Source organism: Helicoverpa armigera, chromosome 22, assembly GCF_030705265.1.
Source record: "Helicoverpa armigera isolate CAAS_96S chromosome 22, ASM3070526v1, whole genome shotgun sequence".
Classification (NCBI taxonomy): Eukaryota; Metazoa; Arthropoda; class Insecta; order Lepidoptera; family Noctuidae; genus Helicoverpa; species Helicoverpa armigera.
This window is the reverse complement of record NC_087141.1, coordinates 3,696,189-3,714,351: the sequence shown is the minus strand read 5'-3', so window position 1 is coordinate 3,714,351 and position 18,163 is coordinate 3,696,189. Positions and strand designations below refer to the sequence as shown.

Here is an 18,163-nt window from a genome sequence, read left to right as displayed (position 1 = left end):
TTGCTCAAACGGAGAGTTGGGTTTATGAATTCAATTTGTTGATAAATTTTGTCTATGTTTAGGTAAAAAAAACTTTTGTGTTAGATCATAATTCAAAACTGAAGAAACGTGGAAAAGTAACTTTGAACTAGCTTTTAAATAGTTTTTGATCCAAACAGGAACCTAGCGGGTAAAACAAAAGTTTTTATGACAAACAGCGGAAGCTATACCCATATGCTGTTCAAGTTCTAGTCTTCTGATGTTGGTGTGAAATTGAAAGTTCTGGTCGAACATGAATCGTAAAAGGCAGTTGCGGCGTCTACCGCCCCGGAATGACCATATATCCGACGAACAAGGAGCTAGAAGTACTCGTAAAAATGTTAATACGTACAACTTAACTAGTTTAGCTAATTATGTTGATCAGCTTTATGCTCCGTGCTAGATTAAGTGCAACTTTCGCTGTTCCTTAGACCCTGGCTGGAAGACGATGTGTGGTTTTATGGAACCTCTCCTTTTAGGGTCGTAATTGTAGTAATTTGCGTAACATTAGCAAGTCCAGTTTCTGAAGTTAATTGAACAAATGTTATGTTCTGAAGCCTCACCGCTATTACCTTCTCCATTTATTACGGTCTCAGTTTCTTGTATGTTTTGTGTGGTACATTCATCATTGACTTAAACCATGATTTACGTGCGAACATAAATTTTTGTGACTTAAAAAGTTACGTGAGCTTTTGTTTTATTGCGCAAACAATAAAATGGTCTGAGATTAAAATTACCGAGAGGTTTTAACGAACTTGTGAAGGTGATGGGACTTAAACGTTGGTCTTATGCAGATAGGAATTCCGTAGAGGCTTTTGACCATTAGCTTTCTAACTTCATAGTACCGTTTTCTCAAACAATGTTATTTCGTAAGGGCGTTTAGGGTTATAAACTTACCGCAATTTTAAAGAGCAGGATCCGATTCTCAAAGCTGCCTCCAGCACCGTGACCGCAGCCTGGTACTGTCCCGCAGCCAGGAGCTCTTGACCAACCACCTACGTACATAATACAATTAATATAGAAGAAGAAGTATACAGCATTAGAATCGTACACTGCGCAGTAGGTAGTATAAAACTGCGCAGTAGGGGTAAACAAAACACGGTCAATTTGTAGGAAACTGCATTTGTCTATTGAGAGATACTCTGGAGTGTGCAATCATTGTAAACAGCAAATTTTTTTTGAAGAAGACCTAGGTAGAAGTCTTTCACTGTGATCGTAGTATGCATTCTTGTAATGACCATATTTTATAAAGTATTGTTGCAAGATATCCACTAATTGGTTAAGGCTTTATTAAGTACTATTTACTCAGAGGTTCTGGTGGAATGCGGAATTAGCATAAAATACTTGTTTGCATTGTAAAAAGCCACTCAAAATCTTAGACATCGGTGTTCAAGTAAAGGTTCAGTTATATCCTTGACTTATAAGGAACATTATCTTTAGCTTCTGAATCATCCAGTGGCAACTCGGCTTATATCGGTGCTCTTGATCTCGCCTTTGATGTCATTTGCTTTTTAAGCCCGACATAATAATAAACTAATGTATGTACAAAAATGCGAATTTGAGTATCATTGGCGGGTACAAAAACCGCGACGAATTTTTAAGAACCCATTAAGCTTGCCGTTACGATGCGTTCACCAACATTTAGCCGAATGATTTGAACTTATCTCGGTATAAAGCAATAAAATCATATTCAGGGAACACCCAGGGAGTTATTTTGGATCAAAAACTATTTAAAAGATATTTGCAATAGTTTACGACCCTATATCAGATGTTGCATATTTAGAAAATGCAAAGTAAAACCATTAAGATATCCAGTTTTATGAAGCACGGGTAGGACGCTGGTATTTACCTAATTATATGACAATTTGACTCCGCTTTAGCACAGACTAAGCTTCCCATAATTTCTATCGTTTAATGGCAAGATTAGGAAAGCTTTAGACACATTAAATGTGCAAGCGCACTGATAATCCCACGTCGACACTCAGTTTCATTATCTCAGTGTTTAAATCGCTTCAATTTACGGATTTCAGTTCAATTTAGTACATTGTATGCACAAGGCGGCGGCCATTTTGTGGTAGTACGACGCCATTTCGGCCATTCACGTCTGGCCTGCCGATCAACTGTCGCGCAGATTGTATGTAAATTCACGGGGGTCGGTCGCGTATTTATGGGCCTTTGATCACTCAGCCCCATTGTCTGAGAGTTAAATGCGCCGAAAAATGTTCAGATGTCGCCCGACTGCACGCCGGTGGAATGTATGCAAATAGTCCGCCCGCTCGGAGTATAGGGTGCTTAATATTGCCAACATCGACGAGCCCTAAATGTGCCATTATTTGTGTAATGATACGATTGTATTTGCGTAATGTGTTTTTCTTTTAATGTGTCACTTAGTGAGTACTTGTTCTTGTGAAGACGTGCGAATCTCGTTAATGTTTCAGTCTCATTCACGTGCTGAGATAAATGTTTATGTGACTGTGCTTGTTTCTGTGTGAAAATACAAGCAACATTGGATCTCTTTAGAGTTGAAAATGTGCCTTGCATAGTATCCTTCCCTGCGAATTCTGAGATTTTTATTTCACTTTAAATTCTTATTTTAAAACTACAGGGTCTTCTGAAAATATATGAGAGCGTATGGAATACAAACCTCCTCTATAGGTCAGTGTTCTATGTAAATCGCGAGTCTGGCCTTATGTCTCCGTCAGTACTGAGGGAGCGACTGACAATGCACATATTTCCGGAGGTACGTTAAAGGCTCGAGCAGACCGGATGCGTATGCGTAACCACGCGCGTAGTCACGCGCGTAGTTACGGCGTAACCATGAGTTGTAATGTATGGAAATGTATGAGACAGGCCACACCGCTTGCGTAACGTAGACACGCGCGTCGTTACGCAAGCGGTGTGGCCTGTCTCATACATTTCCATACATTACAACTCATGGTTACGCCGTAACTACGCGCGTGACTACGCGCGTGGTTACGCATACGCATCCGGTCTGCTCGAGCCTTTATGGATCGCATTATTTTGGAATCGAGGGCCTCGGTATGGCTTGGTGTTTATGCTGTCGAGACCCTTATTCATGGGGAGACCATAGCTTTATGGTGTTTGTATCTTAATTCGTAGTTTGAATATTTCTAGCAAAAACACGCAGGAAGTGGTGTAGGGTGGGCGTTTTGGGGCTGCGTTTTGCAAATTTTTTTTCGTGCAAAAAGTGCTGTTTTGCCAACATTCTTTTTTTAAATGTTGAACTTAGATTGGCTGCATGGTTGATATAAAATAAGAGATCAGTATCTGGGATATCTACATCAAAGATGTATTTTACAAAATTTTCTCATGCGTGTAAAGTTTATGGTGTCTACATACAGTTCTTTGGGTTTAGTGGCTGTATAAATAAGCTCTTTTGGTCAATAATGGTGTTTCCCTCCAAGAGGCGACAAGTAACAAGCTTGTAATGTCTTCAGCAATGCTTTGGATCGTTTATTAACTTCTTTATTATGTGTTCGTGTCATTTTACATACAATGTAACGTTATATTTCGATACTCTACACACTTTGTACGATATTACAGGAAACATGAATTTTTGTTGACAATAATGTACCGTACTTAGGTACTATATAAGTTTTATGCATCCTTATAGTTTTCTTAGGGCACAGTCGGTTAGCCCCATGCTAAATTATTAATTAAGATGTGTTATGGGTGGTATTAACACAACTGATAAATAACATAAAGATACAACTATTCCTATTTTTTACGTATATTTATTATAACATGGACCACGGCCAACAAGCATGCTCGTCACTCAAATGTCGACCGAACCAGGAATCGAACCCGAGACTTCGAAGTTCGACAGTCACCTTTGCACTATCGAGGTCGTCGTTTTAAGTTAAACGGCTGTAAAAGCCATTAGGCAAATCTTTAAAGACACGACATCTAGCCAGATCAACATTACTGTTCAGTGTTGAGTACTCCCTTCAATCTCCATATTCAGTGGGTAAAGCTAAAAGTGGTACAAACACGGCACTACAAACCCACGTCGAGTATTTACTGCAATTCCTAGCTCCATGACACGTCAATACTGTCCTGAACATTCGTATTTTACATACGAAACGAAGCATTTGTGATCTCAAACAGGCTGTTAGTCGTAATCTGCTATAAGCTTGGATAATTTAGCCAACGAGACACGTCATTGCCATGCTTTCCCAAGGTGAAAAGTGAAGCACATAACGTGCCTATGTTGTACATCAAGTTACAATTTAATGAATTTCAAACTTCATTCCTAAAGTGTAAGGTACAATGTTGATTGGGATTTTTTAGATTGGAGTAGCTTCATCTGCTGGTATCCGGACATGCATGTATGCATCCAGCTTATGCTTATAATTTCTAGAGTGCGTGTGCAACGTCTGTGAAAGCATGAGTGAGCTATCTGCCTCACCCCCTCGCGTATATTGGCTGGAGAGTTTTTTGCATAGGGCTTTGAGCTTATAGCGACTCCGGTTGTTTGAATGCTCTTAGCCTATAACCCTAAGTAGGTAATCCTCAAGTACTAATGGTAAAACATTAGAAATGTTTACAAGTTTCCTTTCAATTTTGCGATTCCCAGGGCGAGTGAACACGCTTGGACTTTTCAAGCGCGACATTTAATTATACAGGGCTTAGCTTAAACTTTAGTGAGATATTGTTATACGATATTAATATGGTGTTCATGATGTTTGTGTTCTAATAGGTCATCCGTTATAGTGGTAAGGTTATGATGCGGCTTTTGAACATCTCTCGGTAGTATACTTTATCAGTAGATATAGTAAATATGTATCGCCAAATATATTTAAAATGAATTATTCTTACGGTGTCGAAGTAGTCTTGCCGTCATCAGCCTTTTTACTGACCCATTGCAAAGCATATGGCAGTACTTTCTTATAAGGCGGATTGACAATTTCAGACATTAAATTGCAGATTTCCTCCATACCTTTTCCTCCTTTACTCAGTCAAGATATACTTAGGAAGTAAATAATAAGCAGTCTTGTATAAAATATATTATCATCGCAATATTTAAATGACTAGTGTCATGTCGAGCCTCTAAGTGAAACGCGATTGGCCGAGGCGTGGGAATCAATAGGCCTTACTACAAAAACTTTAACGCCTGTTTTACAGTTGTCTAAAATTTTTGTGGCTGCAAAATGAACCATATGTCAACGTCATAATTTGACATTTTTTTAGACGAGGCTTAAACTGACGTTTAAAAGTTTTTGTGGTAAGACGGTATGTGTCTATAGCACATGCAAACAATGTAGATATTTAATTTGGTCGTTAACCTTACATAGTGTGAAAACTGACATGAATCAGCTATTAATAGAAAATTATGGAACAACTGATAAGTTTTTTAATGTTAACTATTGCAGTCACTTGCAATTGCAACACCGCATTTTGTTCTTACCAATAAGTTCCAAAATAACCCTGTGGCTGGTTTCACAAAGGTTCAAATATTTGCCAAAAAAGTAAGGGTAGTATTTAAACGCAAATCAAAAAATATCCTTTTTCTATGCAATAAGATTCCGAATTCCCATCAAAATTACTGATTGCACAGCAAAATATTCAAGTCAAAATATCACTAAACACACTACAATTTATTTTCGCAACGTACTGCGATTTTTCCTTAAGCAAAAGCTTTTTCATCAATGCACAGCTAATAATCTTAATGCACATTATACATGTTAACTCTTTTTCTTTTAAATATAGCTTCTATTTTTATATTATTTACAGCAGTTTTTCTGAATAAAACAGCTTTTTATTAGTCACAGTCATCTTATTATTTATTAATTACGGCATTATGAGATAGGTAAAAAAATATAAAATTAAATACAAAATTGTAATTTATTGAATCCTTTTTTGCCCAATAGGCACATTTTTAGCATCTGCAGGTGGCGCCACGTACTTGAGTCGGATCGCAAGTCCGATGATATGCTTGCACATATAGTTCTTAAAAAAAATGGGGCAGGTGCATTGTCAGTCATTGTCAGTATTTCCTTTTGGCATACATTTCATATAAGTAGTCATTAAAAGGCTACTACTATAATATCATATTTCAGAATGTTTATAGTCAGAGTCATCTTTTGGCATAGTTTTGGAATTTTTATTTTCCTGTAAGAAGCATGCAAACAAGCCAGAAGCATGCAAGCAGGCATGCAGCATGTAAGCAGGCATGCAACATGGAAGTAAGCATGCAACATGCAGCAAGCATGGCTTCTGTCACGGCTCCGGCGCTTCGTGGCTCCGGCGGTCCCATGCGAGCTTATTGTCGCAGATGATTTTCACGCTCACCCTCTCCTCGCCCCTCCGCGCCTTCGCGGTTTTGAATTGCACTCTAGGGGTAGGGCAAACAAGACTACGTGGAGTCGGTTTTGCAGCGATTCGTTTTCGTTACTAGCTTCAATTTTTAATACAATGTTTTTTAATTGAACTCTATCTTACTCGCTCGCGCCACTCTGTACCTACTCCAGTGACGAAAAAGCGCGCGAAGCCGCGAACCTTTTTCAGTTAATTTGTTCTGTTTTTAGAAATAATGCAATGTGACAGGATTTTTTTGTTATAATAATCATTAAATTTGCCGAGCATGGCTTCTTGAAAATTAAGACAAATATGATGAATAGGTTTTGTTGTACTTACTGGTTAATATGCGACTGGGATAGTTATTTTGCTATGAAATATGGAAAATTTGCTGTGCAGTCAGTATTAATGCTATGTATGTAGTATTTTTGTACAAGAATAAATTTAACTGTATTGCATTATAATAAAAAAAGTAATGTCATATTGATGTATAATTTCGAATTATCTGCAGTTTGAGTTTTGTTAAACATTTAGTTTATTTGTAGTGAAGTAAGTTATTTGATGTAAAAAAGAATATAAATGATGAGTATTTATTGATAGGCGATTATTTATTTGATATGCAATTTATAATATCCCAAAAAGTAACCATGTTTACCAGATTATATTAAAATATAATAAATCCTGAGAAAGGACATACCGCATAGATTTTATCATCGAACTAAAATAAATCTTCTTAATAAATATATAAATCCCGCAATTAAACTGAAACTATAAAATCATCAGCCTTTTTATCGTCTCACTGCTGGGCACAGTCACATATCCTTCTCTCACACAGAGAAGGAATTGCAACCATAAAATAACCCAAAGTAATTGATATAGCTTTAACGAAAGAGAGTGCAACACGAGGATTCGTGTATCATTTGCAGGCTCAACACTATTCTTACAACATTATTAACATAATGCCATCGCGATAACACATGAAATTGCATTCGGGGTTTATTTAGAAGGGCTCCCGGCTTCAAAACGTGCTTTTAGTTAGTTATTTGATTATGTGTTAATGTTCACAGTTTTAAACTTTAGCTCGCCGAGTTCGGTAAATGTTATTGCATCGGGGATTTGCGTAATCATACTAACTATGTATATGTAAGTAGATAAAGGCCTGCAAAACGTGTGTCTTTGCAATTTACCTAAAGAAGGGCCTAGGAGTGGTCTGGTCTAATGAGTGCTGTCTTCTTTATCGCATCATTTATCAGCCGACCCCCAACAAAATTCGCATTCTATGGTGTGTCGTGTTAAAATAAAAAAAGAAAACAAAAGAAGATCGCCTGTTTAGAACAAAAGAGACTCACCGATATCAGTACAAAAGGTGATTGGTCCAGTTTCATGGCTTCGAGCTGTCTAAAAGTAGGTTCCAGGGTTGTCCGGAGCGGTGACTTGAGAGAAGCTTCCACGAGGGCTGCCAGCAGCTGCCTCGAAGATGGCTCCACTCCCAACCCTGAGCTGAAAGCTGCCAGTGCCTCTCCATGCCGACCCAAACATTGAAGGGCCACCCCTAGAGAGAAAAAAATATTGAAAACTTGTTGACGCAAAATATGCCACAGAATAATATTATGAAGTCTGCATGTTTTACCTTTTGGTGTACTAACGTATTTACTAAACCACCTTTCAAAACTGTCAACATAAATGGCGTTGAACCACTGTGCGAACGAAATGGTTGCTCTGTGCCCGACCTACTCTAATGTATGCATGCATGGAAACGTCTACAATTACGTCAGGCGTAGGATGAAGTGCAGTTTGCACCCACGGTACGCTAATAACAGTAAACTTACATTCATAATTGTTGCCAATATCGCTTTCGAATAACACCAACAATTATTTAATTAGTTTTATTAAGAGAACAATGGGAACATTCAACATATCGATAAAGGTACCGCCCGGAATCGCATTCATTTCAATGCAAAATGAATTATCAAATTAAATTCAATTAATTTGGATATTATTCAATTTTGGGTTTAGCCCTGACTTTAGTCGTGAATTTGCTTTAATTAAATGACTATCCACATTTGTTACATTTGACTAAGCCGAAGTTCCGAAAGAGAGCCACATTAGCCCCTTTACCTACCGTACATAATACCTACGTACAAACGCTTTAATAACCTTATAGAAATAATTCACTTAGATTTTACCAGAAAGATCACTTCATACACGTAAAACTTTCCAAAAATTATTTCCAGTATTTTAACCACTGGAAACAAAGCTTTTGTGGCTTTCAGAAAAGGTTTTCTATTATGCAGATGAGAATCTATCACAGCACTGACCCAGTATAAACTATCGATATCGACATTATCAACAATACAATGCGATTGACAGTAATTGTCATGTTTACTCTCATTTTGGAGAAATCTGCGTGGACGAGATTTCACTGTGTTAGGTCGCCTCAGTAGTACGAACAATGGAAATTACATTATTTTTGTAATTTATACCAAAAAATAATACATTCGATGTTATTAGCAATTCGATACTCATAATTAAATACTTCAATTATTTCGATACCCACGGAATTATATTTTATTTTTATAAAGGGGAAATAGAGCTATTTTTAGATGATTTTTTTTTGTTCAGCTACTTGTATATTAGGAAATTCGTATACCAAGCGAAAATTATTCTACAGATAGATAGGTATCTACTATATTTCTTATAAAATTGTGGGCCGGTAGCGTGGTATAAACTGACCACACTCGTGTAATTAGAAATTGATTGATTGATTCAATCACGCACTTAATAAGATTAAATTTCTATTTCCATGTTGCGTAAAGACGGCAACGCTCGGCTAGCAAGCGACTTTTCTATGTAAAATCTATTAATAGGTACCAATAGATCCAGGGAATTGAACTTGACGGTCCCCCTAAGAGGCTGAAAGATGTTGCGAGAAATACATAAGTTTTACAGACCTCGAAATAGTTACAAGTAAAAGAAACCAAAGTAATTACAGTTTATAATAAGTGGCCTTCATAAATAAGACTGCAAACTTAACATTGTCGATAATTTACGAGCACTTACTCCTAACTACGGGCACACGTATTTCTTTGTGCCTATAATATCGCGGCAGGGGACCAAATGTATTGATGTTCGCAAAAAACGAAAAAAGATACATCCTCTTAAGGCCACATTAATGGGCAAAGAATTTAGCCATAAAATAAATTACTGGTAATAATAGCCATACATTGATGGTCACAAAATAAATAGAAGCGGGTGAGTAACTGGTAGGTGGAGTGAAAGTAAGAGCCGATAAAATTATAGTAAAAAAGTAAATGTAATCTCACGCAACAGTCGTAACAATGTGTACACTGCATATCACGAATATGCAAAAAAGTGTATTACTCATGCAGTTGAGGTGCTAATTGTATGCCTTGTCACGACCAATCATTAATAGGCATGAAGCTATGACGAGCGTTTTCAATGGAGGATCAATGTGTGGCCACTACTTGAAGACTTTATTTGAACAACCATTTTGGGGGCAGGATATTCGGGAAAATGACGATAGATAAGAATTATTACTAATAGAAATTGGTACGGTAATGTAAACATATTCATGAGATTTCCTTAACCTTCTTAAAGTAAAATACAGCAGTAATCACAGTTTGATGGGCAGTCGTTAACACCACAAGATTCCAATGATATAGAAAGATAATACAGCCAATGGACTGTAATTAGGAAGTGTTGCTGAAATTTATCATGTTCTATAAAGGAAAACGATGAAATTTTAGTGACACTTCCGTCATTAACCTTGGCAGCACGTTCAGTTTAATCACCATTAAAGTCTCCGGCTATTAAGGATCATAATTATAAATTAGACGACTATAACCGTTGTCGTTTTACCAATTAATCGCGTAACGAGAAACTTATCAGGATTTAAAGAGGGCCGAGGACCTGAAGTTAGCGTAGGTGGTAATATAAATCATTGTCCCCAAATTAATGTCATTTATACTTGATTGATGTGTGGGTTATTGCTATAATAAAATATGACATTCTTAAGTCTAATTTATGGCATTTGCTATGATGGGCTATTTATGGAGAGACCTTCGTCATAATCCAAGAGGAACGTCAAATATTACTATAGTACCAGTCTAGTAAATAATTATTTCCTGGTGCCACATTACCTTGTCGATAGTAAGCTTTCGGCCAGTTTGGACAGAGTTCTCTCGCTCGCGTCGCATCTTGCAGGGCTGCTGCAAACTGGCCCTGTTTTAACCTCGCTGCCGACCTGTGAACAAAACGTATGTTAGACAACCATAATATAAAACAGACAATGACGATATTCTTCTTATTCTTCTCGCATATAGCCATTGAAGCATGCTTTCGACATGTTTGCAAACTTTTGAAGAATTCCGCAAGAGGTGACCGTTTTTGCACGAAGCAATTCATGTTTTCATAGTACAAATTGTAGACGTCTTGTAATGCGTCGTAACACGCACGAGACACATGTCTGCAGCTTACAATTACTCTATAATTGCCTCTAATTATGTTCTCGCGAAACCGTTGACAGCAACGGCAGAGTGCTTTAAATTGCAACACCGTTCTCTGATCTATATGGCGTGGATTTTCTCCTTTAATTTACCTCGTACGCTGATAGTAATTTTAGTAATAGTACTTAATGAGGACGAGTCTCAGATTATCTCTCCCACCATTCATATTCTTTCCTTCTAACCTAAAGTATTCGTGATCTATATTTTACCAGCATTTTGCATCTCTTTTTTGCCTGAAAGACGCTTCCCAATCTTTCATTCTTTGTATGACCAAAAACGGCTTTAGAAATCCTGATATTACAAGGTTTATAACGGAAAGCACATATCAAGTTGTCCTCACCTATTACTATACAGTATATGGTTGGCAGGATCCAGGGTCAGAGCATCGGTGTAGAGAGCTACAGCAGTGGCGAAGTCCCCAGCCTGGCAGGCCGCGTTGGAGGCGCGCACTTTCTCCACGAAGAGGGCCCGGGATGCCGCCCCCAGGGACGCCGAACCTGTCGGCTCCACCTGCAGAAACAAATGAAAGTCAGTAAGATATCATGGCGGATAGGATTATAAGCTTTTATGGTGGTCTATTGAAACTTTTCGCTGAGCTCAACTAAATATTAGCCTTTCGTTGATCCTCTGAAAGTTTCTTCTATAGCGCCTTTCTTAACTAAAATAATGATAATGGCGATACTATGAGAGTGTCCAACTATTATGGTCAGAACACCATTTTCTCTACCGTGCTGATGTAGGAGCAACTCACAAACATCTACTTTCTAACACAAAATTGCCGTTCTTAATTGAGTCTATTATGTTCTTTATACGCAGTTAACTTACCTATTAAGCTCTAGCTAGACTTACTCATAGTAAGAAATATTTTAAAAGAAAATTCAGTTAGTAGGAACTTCATATCTCAGCAGCTTAAAAACCCGACAGTTTAACGCGCAGTGTGAAAGGCAATAAAATTTTGTTACAGAATACTACCAGGCCATGCATTTTAACCGATAGTGTAATTTAAAACCTGAAAACTTAAACCATTGATTCGTTACCACATTATTTTTTACAACCGCATCGTAATGACCAGCACTACCAATTTCCCGCCGCTTCCCATTCGGTGTTCGGGTGTTTTCGGTACCACTCGGCTATCCTCGGGAATAAAGTGTATTCGTATTAAGGTTTTTTATTTTCGTTTTGCTGTAGTTGTTGTAAGCAATAACACGAATATGCTTTCACGATGTTATGCGTAAACTCGGACTTGTTATTGCGCAATTACAATATCAATAACGTTTCATTTACTTTTTGCCTTTATTTTATTAGTGAAAGTTATTGGGTACTTTGTAAACCGATACAGTCGTGTTCGATTTATTGGCAAATTAATTCTTTTCTGTACTAGAGGATGGCAATACTGAGATAAATATTCAAGTGTCCAATAAAATTAATTTTATCTTTTTTAAAGGACGAACATGAAAGACTAACCTTACTTTGTGCTAGTATTTATCTCCTAATAAACTGTACATTATATTACATGATTACGTTACTTTTACAACTGGCAGGAATATAAATAAATACTGATATTATGTAGTTAAATTAAAAAGTATCGATAAAGACCACCAGTGGCCTTTATGTTTAAGATATAAACTGGGATGGCAGTGTCGGGCCATAGTTTTAAAGCCTAGATCGTAATCAGTTAATCCTTGCTGTTTTATTTGAAAGTTTTTCCATTTAAATACGTATTTAGCCTTGTATTGCGTTAATTATCTGACTGTAGTATGATACGGGCCGGTAATTACGTGATTGGTATTGGGTGATATCCATACGAGGAGTGCCACTTAACTATGAGAAAATTATGAACGACCATGTATAATCTCAGCTTTAATTTGGACGGATTTTTGTTTTAAGAAACTTTTAAGCAATTATGTTTGTTTTTTTTTGCAAATCAGATCTTAATTGATTCAAAAATAATTCGGAAATCGCGATATTCAATTACTGCTGGAATATTTTTAATTGCAGGTTTCAATTTGGACTCGATGAAAATGGCTGGAGGTACTTTGAAGGTAGCATTGAAATCACAATTAAAGTTAAGTGGATCTTTTAGAGAACTTTGGCAAAATAATTAAAAATCTAAATAAACATTCGTGATATGTTTGATATTTATACATTTTAGGTAGGTACGTAATGGGTATTTTTTTTAATTAACACAGTGTTGGGGTCTCACGCCACAGTTGACGCTAAAAGGACATGCAATAAACGTAACGCATGCGTGTCTTTCGATGGGATTGCAGTTAATCGATTCGTACGTGACTTTTAATGTACGTTATCGATATTAAATTCGATTCCTTCCCCCACTGCCGTACTCGTTGGACATTAAAGCTTACAATCGATGTGGGTTATAAAGTTCTCGATATTAATTGCTTTGGAACTTAATTACTTGTTGAATTAATGTTTTAATAGGGCTGTTACAATGTCGAGAGGCTTGCTTTGTGTATCATAGTTTTTGTTCGAACCTTCTCAGATTATTATTTTATTATGCATTTTAAAAGTTTTATTAGAATTTATGACTTAGTCTGAAAAGTCACGGCTTATCATATAGGGTCGGGCAGCAGAGTGAGCATACTATCGCATGACTTTTTTATTTTTAAATAAGAGAGAGGTAATGGCACTTACCGAATTCATCCTTTGTCAAGACGACTGTGATCTCTTATAGATGAATAAAAACATAGTTTGTTTTAAACCACAATGTGCTACTCGAAGTAGGGAAAACAAAAAATAACTCGTGAAAAACTAAGTTTTCGATGACTCAACAAAAGAAACACGTTTCAATCATTATTATTCTAGGAACTAACACTGAAGCGATTCATAAATATTTATGAGTCAAAATATTTGTGTTACCTAACAAAAGCATAAAGGATTTGACGGTGCCGACGTAATAATAGTAAAAAAACGACAAATGACAAACTGCTACTGAATTCCTAAACCCCTCGCCTACGATGGTGATGTTACCACTTTGAAAGAGGAACCTGGTAAGTTCCGTATACTGTACAATGTATTTAAAGGATTTTAAAACGAATTTTTTGATGTACAGTTTGGAGAAATGTGATCGTTATTTTTGTGATGGCTGTCAGAGATCAAAATATGCGACTTGATTTATACAGCACGTAATTTTATGGCAAGTCACAAAGTAAAACTATTTATCTAAAAAGTGTGTGTGTGTTAAGTAAATTATTTTTAGATAGCAAACTCCAAAATAGATCCTTAATTTATCTTAACAATAGCAAACGCATTTAATTCTTAATTACCAATTGTATTCACGAAGCAAATAAACAACTAACGGAATTAAGCGAGGGCTAAAATATTCATTGGTCCTGCACCCAACGCCGATCCCTAAAAATAAAGTATTTTAAATTTGAACCGGCCGAGGAGGCGTGAGGTTCGATCGCCACCTGCGCTATCTATCCCACCGCATCGGAAGCGAGAGTATTTTTTTCTCACGGACCGCATTCTCTTGCCTTACCGTGAAACAACCAACCATTGATCTTCCCCTCCTATACGATATACATAGCACCAGTCTGCACCACACATTCCTCCACTTACCTCGAGGTTTAGTTACAGAGTAATGTATTTCGTACTGTTTTAAAGCACCGATTTCACATATTTCGTGTGTGTTCGTAGAAGAGAAGGCGCCCTTTTACCTATGGCCCGAGCACACACTCGTGAACGTGATCTTTGTGCTGTAACAATGACGGATTGACTAAAAAGGGCATTGTTTAATGACGGTGCCGAAGTCGGTAAACACATCCGCTTAGAAATACGCCTGGTGGGAAGATGGGGAATTCGTGAACCGAGAAATTTGGATTCAGTGAAGATTTCTATGATAAATGCCTTAACCGAATTTGCGACACCCACACACTGCGATGTAGATCTGAATAAAATATTCGATAGCTTTACAAGATAGGCGCCATTCTTTGACATCTTGTGATATCAGACCTCAGGACGATTGGTATTACATAAACCACATTTTATCCGTTCCTTAAACGATGTAACAGTGATGACGGTCGACTTTAATCCCTCCTAATAAGGACAATCTTGTGTTCAACAGAGACTACAGTTCGTAAAGAACATGTTCTATTCCCTTTCCGGGTCTTAGAGGTTTATGTACAGCAAATATTGTCTGGAGATACGCCCATTCTGCGTCGTAAGTTCAAAAATTATCATTTCATTTTCATACTAGCAATATTCGATAAGTTTACCATAAACGGTAAGTTTGCGTACCATCATTACGGGAACGTTTATCAATGCGCTCCCGTGGCGTATACCGTGCGCAAACGCATCCACTGGTAATGATCGCCGATTGTTTCGGCCATCTTGAAATATGAGCGACGTAATCGAGCCTTATTCGCTTTATTAAAATTTCGTTTAAAGAGGCGCCTGATAACCGTATGCTCGACGGATTGGGTAATTATTTTTTCTTGAAACGACCTTTCATTTATCTTGTAACGTTACTTTTTAAAATGAAAAGATGCGGACCGCCCAACGACGCTTAGTGAACGTCATATCGGAAGAATTTTTAATATCGCCGTAGTTAATTAAAGTGTGTTTAAACATTATCCGTCGATTTATCAAAATGTAATTGCGAGTAGAAAATGCGCAGCATGTAATGTAAATACATGGCCGGAGCGACCGTCCGTAATGAACATTAATAATGAAAACTCTTATCCTTTGAAATTTGCATTCTCCCATGTTTAATGTCGCGGTGCGCAATGATTATCATTTTTCATTTAAGTAATCCTTTATCTGATGGCCGTGTCATATGTTTGATATTATGCAGTCTGACTTATCTGAACACGTAGATGCTTACTTTGAAGATATGAATCCGTTTAGAAGATTTACAATTACAAAAACTAAAATCTTTTAGAGATACTTAATTTTCGAGATATTAACAGCTATGAATATTGCTATGAATCAGAAAATCATTCGCAGTTTCAAGTGCAATTCTCGCGAACGAGCCCGCTGGCAGTGTTAGTTTGCATGTCATTTCAATAGCTATACATTTATAATTTATATAAATAAATCCATCACTTCTCAGTAATATATCGACTTACGGACATTTATCATAGACACGAAATGTGTTCTGCGAAATCATTTGAAATTCAACATGCGCCTATAACTTCCTATTTTATGGGTTCGAGCTGAGACGCGTGGTCACATAATCACATTCGAACTGTATGGAAGGAATTACTATTGAAAACCCCATATGTGCCACGTCTAGGTCGGAGATTGAATTTGATGTGTTTTAACCTACACAGTCGAACATTTGTCTCAATGGTGTCCTTTCTACTAATCTGGGGTCGTTGCCCTGGCAACATGTTGTAAAGCTAATTCGCTTTCAATGTTACTTGCACTTTTGATAGCATAAAAAGACGTCGTGATGGGAATGTTATGGCTTTTCTCTGTACTGACGATACTTACCGTCTGTCGTACACGTCTAAGTAATTCAATTGAAACTTGAGGATATTTTGTGCACGTTTAAAGCTAATATCCAAAAAAACCTTTAATTTTATAGCTACTTACTATTTTTTAGGGTTTTCTAAGAATGTTTAGTGTAGTTTCGATTATATTAAATTAATTTGGTTGGACACTTTTTATGTAAAAACGTACAGGTATTCTCTGAAACGAATGAGAAATGACTAAACAATAAAAAGTAGGTTTTTTCAAGTGGTTACCACAACAAAGCTTTTGTAATCACGTCAGACTCCGTCACGTTTTTATCGTCGCTACGTGATAGGACATCCCATCGTCAGGTGCCCTCCGTATCGTTGTGAGAAAAAATATAACAATGTACGCGACAACAAAATAAAGTCTTCCTTAAGATTGCTGATATCACATTGTCTCAATAATTCCCTCTCAGTTATTCTGCTATTTATACTTCAGAATGATCCACCATATCAACATTGCAACGTAAAAAGTTCAAACCTCAGTCTACAGTCACTCCCCTGCCCAGGTATAAGGGTTAAAAAACAAAAAGCGGTCGTCGGTCATCCTTTGTCTATTTTTTCCCGCCTATTCTTCATTGTGAACCTGGGGATAATTACGAGATTTTACCTGTTTCAAATAAAACAATTAACGTGTGTTGTGCCGAGACAAATCACACAATAATTTGGGACCGGATTCGGGTAATTTTTTGATGGTTTAGTCGAAAGTTTTTGTGTTTCTTTACACACATTCGTACATTTTATGGGAATCAATCTTTGAACAAACGTGGACGTGCGTTCCGCTCGTAAAGCATTCGTCGTGGCCGGTGCCTAAATTAATTACGAATAATGACACAGTGTGCGGAGTTTCCATTGTTTGTTTTGAGAGAAGGAAAGGTAAGGATTTTTGAATAAAATACATTTAAGCCTGCGGGTGACAGTTCATTATTGGAGGAAAAAAACAACTCGCATGCATTTGACTTCCGCGCATCTGTTCAGTTTGGCCCGAAGGCGTGGGTCCCATCACGACTCCCATACTTATTTGTGTAACCCGACCGAGAAGGGAGACTGGTCGGCTTATAAGGCCGGGCCGGGTTCCACTGAATTTTCTGTTTTATTGGGTTATTGTTGCGAAATCGCACACAAACGCGGCGGATTCCTCGCATTCCTCGACAATTACTATTTCGTGAGTGACCCCGCACTCTCGCCGAATGTCCGAGGTCCTTGGACTGCTCTCACCGACGAACGTCTGACCTTTACTCCTGCCTGAATCCTTTGAAGTTTTGGAAACCTTAAAACATCGATATAATATGTTTAAATAAATCCAATTATTTTCAAAATCAAAATGTAAATAGTGCACCTGATTGTGTAACATAGTGCGCGCACAATTTATTTGAACAATCTAAGCTCCATAAAATGTAACACTATAAAATCTCGAATAGCACTGAGAATCGAAGCATAATACGCATTGGCAACAATAATTCAATGGCAATTAGTTTTAATAATTCCGGTTAACCATACGATTTAACTCAGGAAATTACTCAATAAAGTATTCAATACAATAATGACCACGATTGTCGGCCATAATGGTAATAACCATGCGTAGATATTTCCCATTGTATTCTGTTTTAGGTAACATTTAAATATTTCCATATTGACTCAACAGGCTTAATAATGTACTGTGCGTAGCCACTGTTGGCATTCTTATGTATTTTTAATACGAAAATCGATTGTGTTTATTTTATTGTTTTGTAAACTTGGCGATAGTTTCATTGAACTTTGTGTTTGCTTTGACGATGGGAATAATATAATGATGTGTGTATAACATTGGAACAATTGCTGCTT

The 18,163-nt window shown here is 37.2% G+C and overlaps 1 protein-coding gene across 1 annotated transcript in view; it reads right to left on the bottom strand.

Annotated features, from left to right (window-relative positions):
- LOC110370808 (uncharacterized protein) overlaps positions 1-18,163 on the bottom strand; it is a 68,877-nt gene that overhangs the window by 28,873 nt on the left and 21,841 nt on the right. Inside the window, exons 3-6 of the mRNA XM_064040498.1 lie at positions 11,203-11,372; positions 10,497-10,600; positions 7,686-7,888; positions 916-1,013 (exon numbers count right to left, since the gene is read on the bottom strand). Of these exons, the coding sequence (XP_063896568.1) occupies positions 916-1,013; positions 7,686-7,888; positions 10,497-10,600; positions 11,203-11,372 (575 nt within the window). The remainder of the gene's footprint in view (positions 1-915; positions 1,014-7,685; positions 7,889-10,496; positions 10,601-11,202; positions 11,373-18,163) is intronic.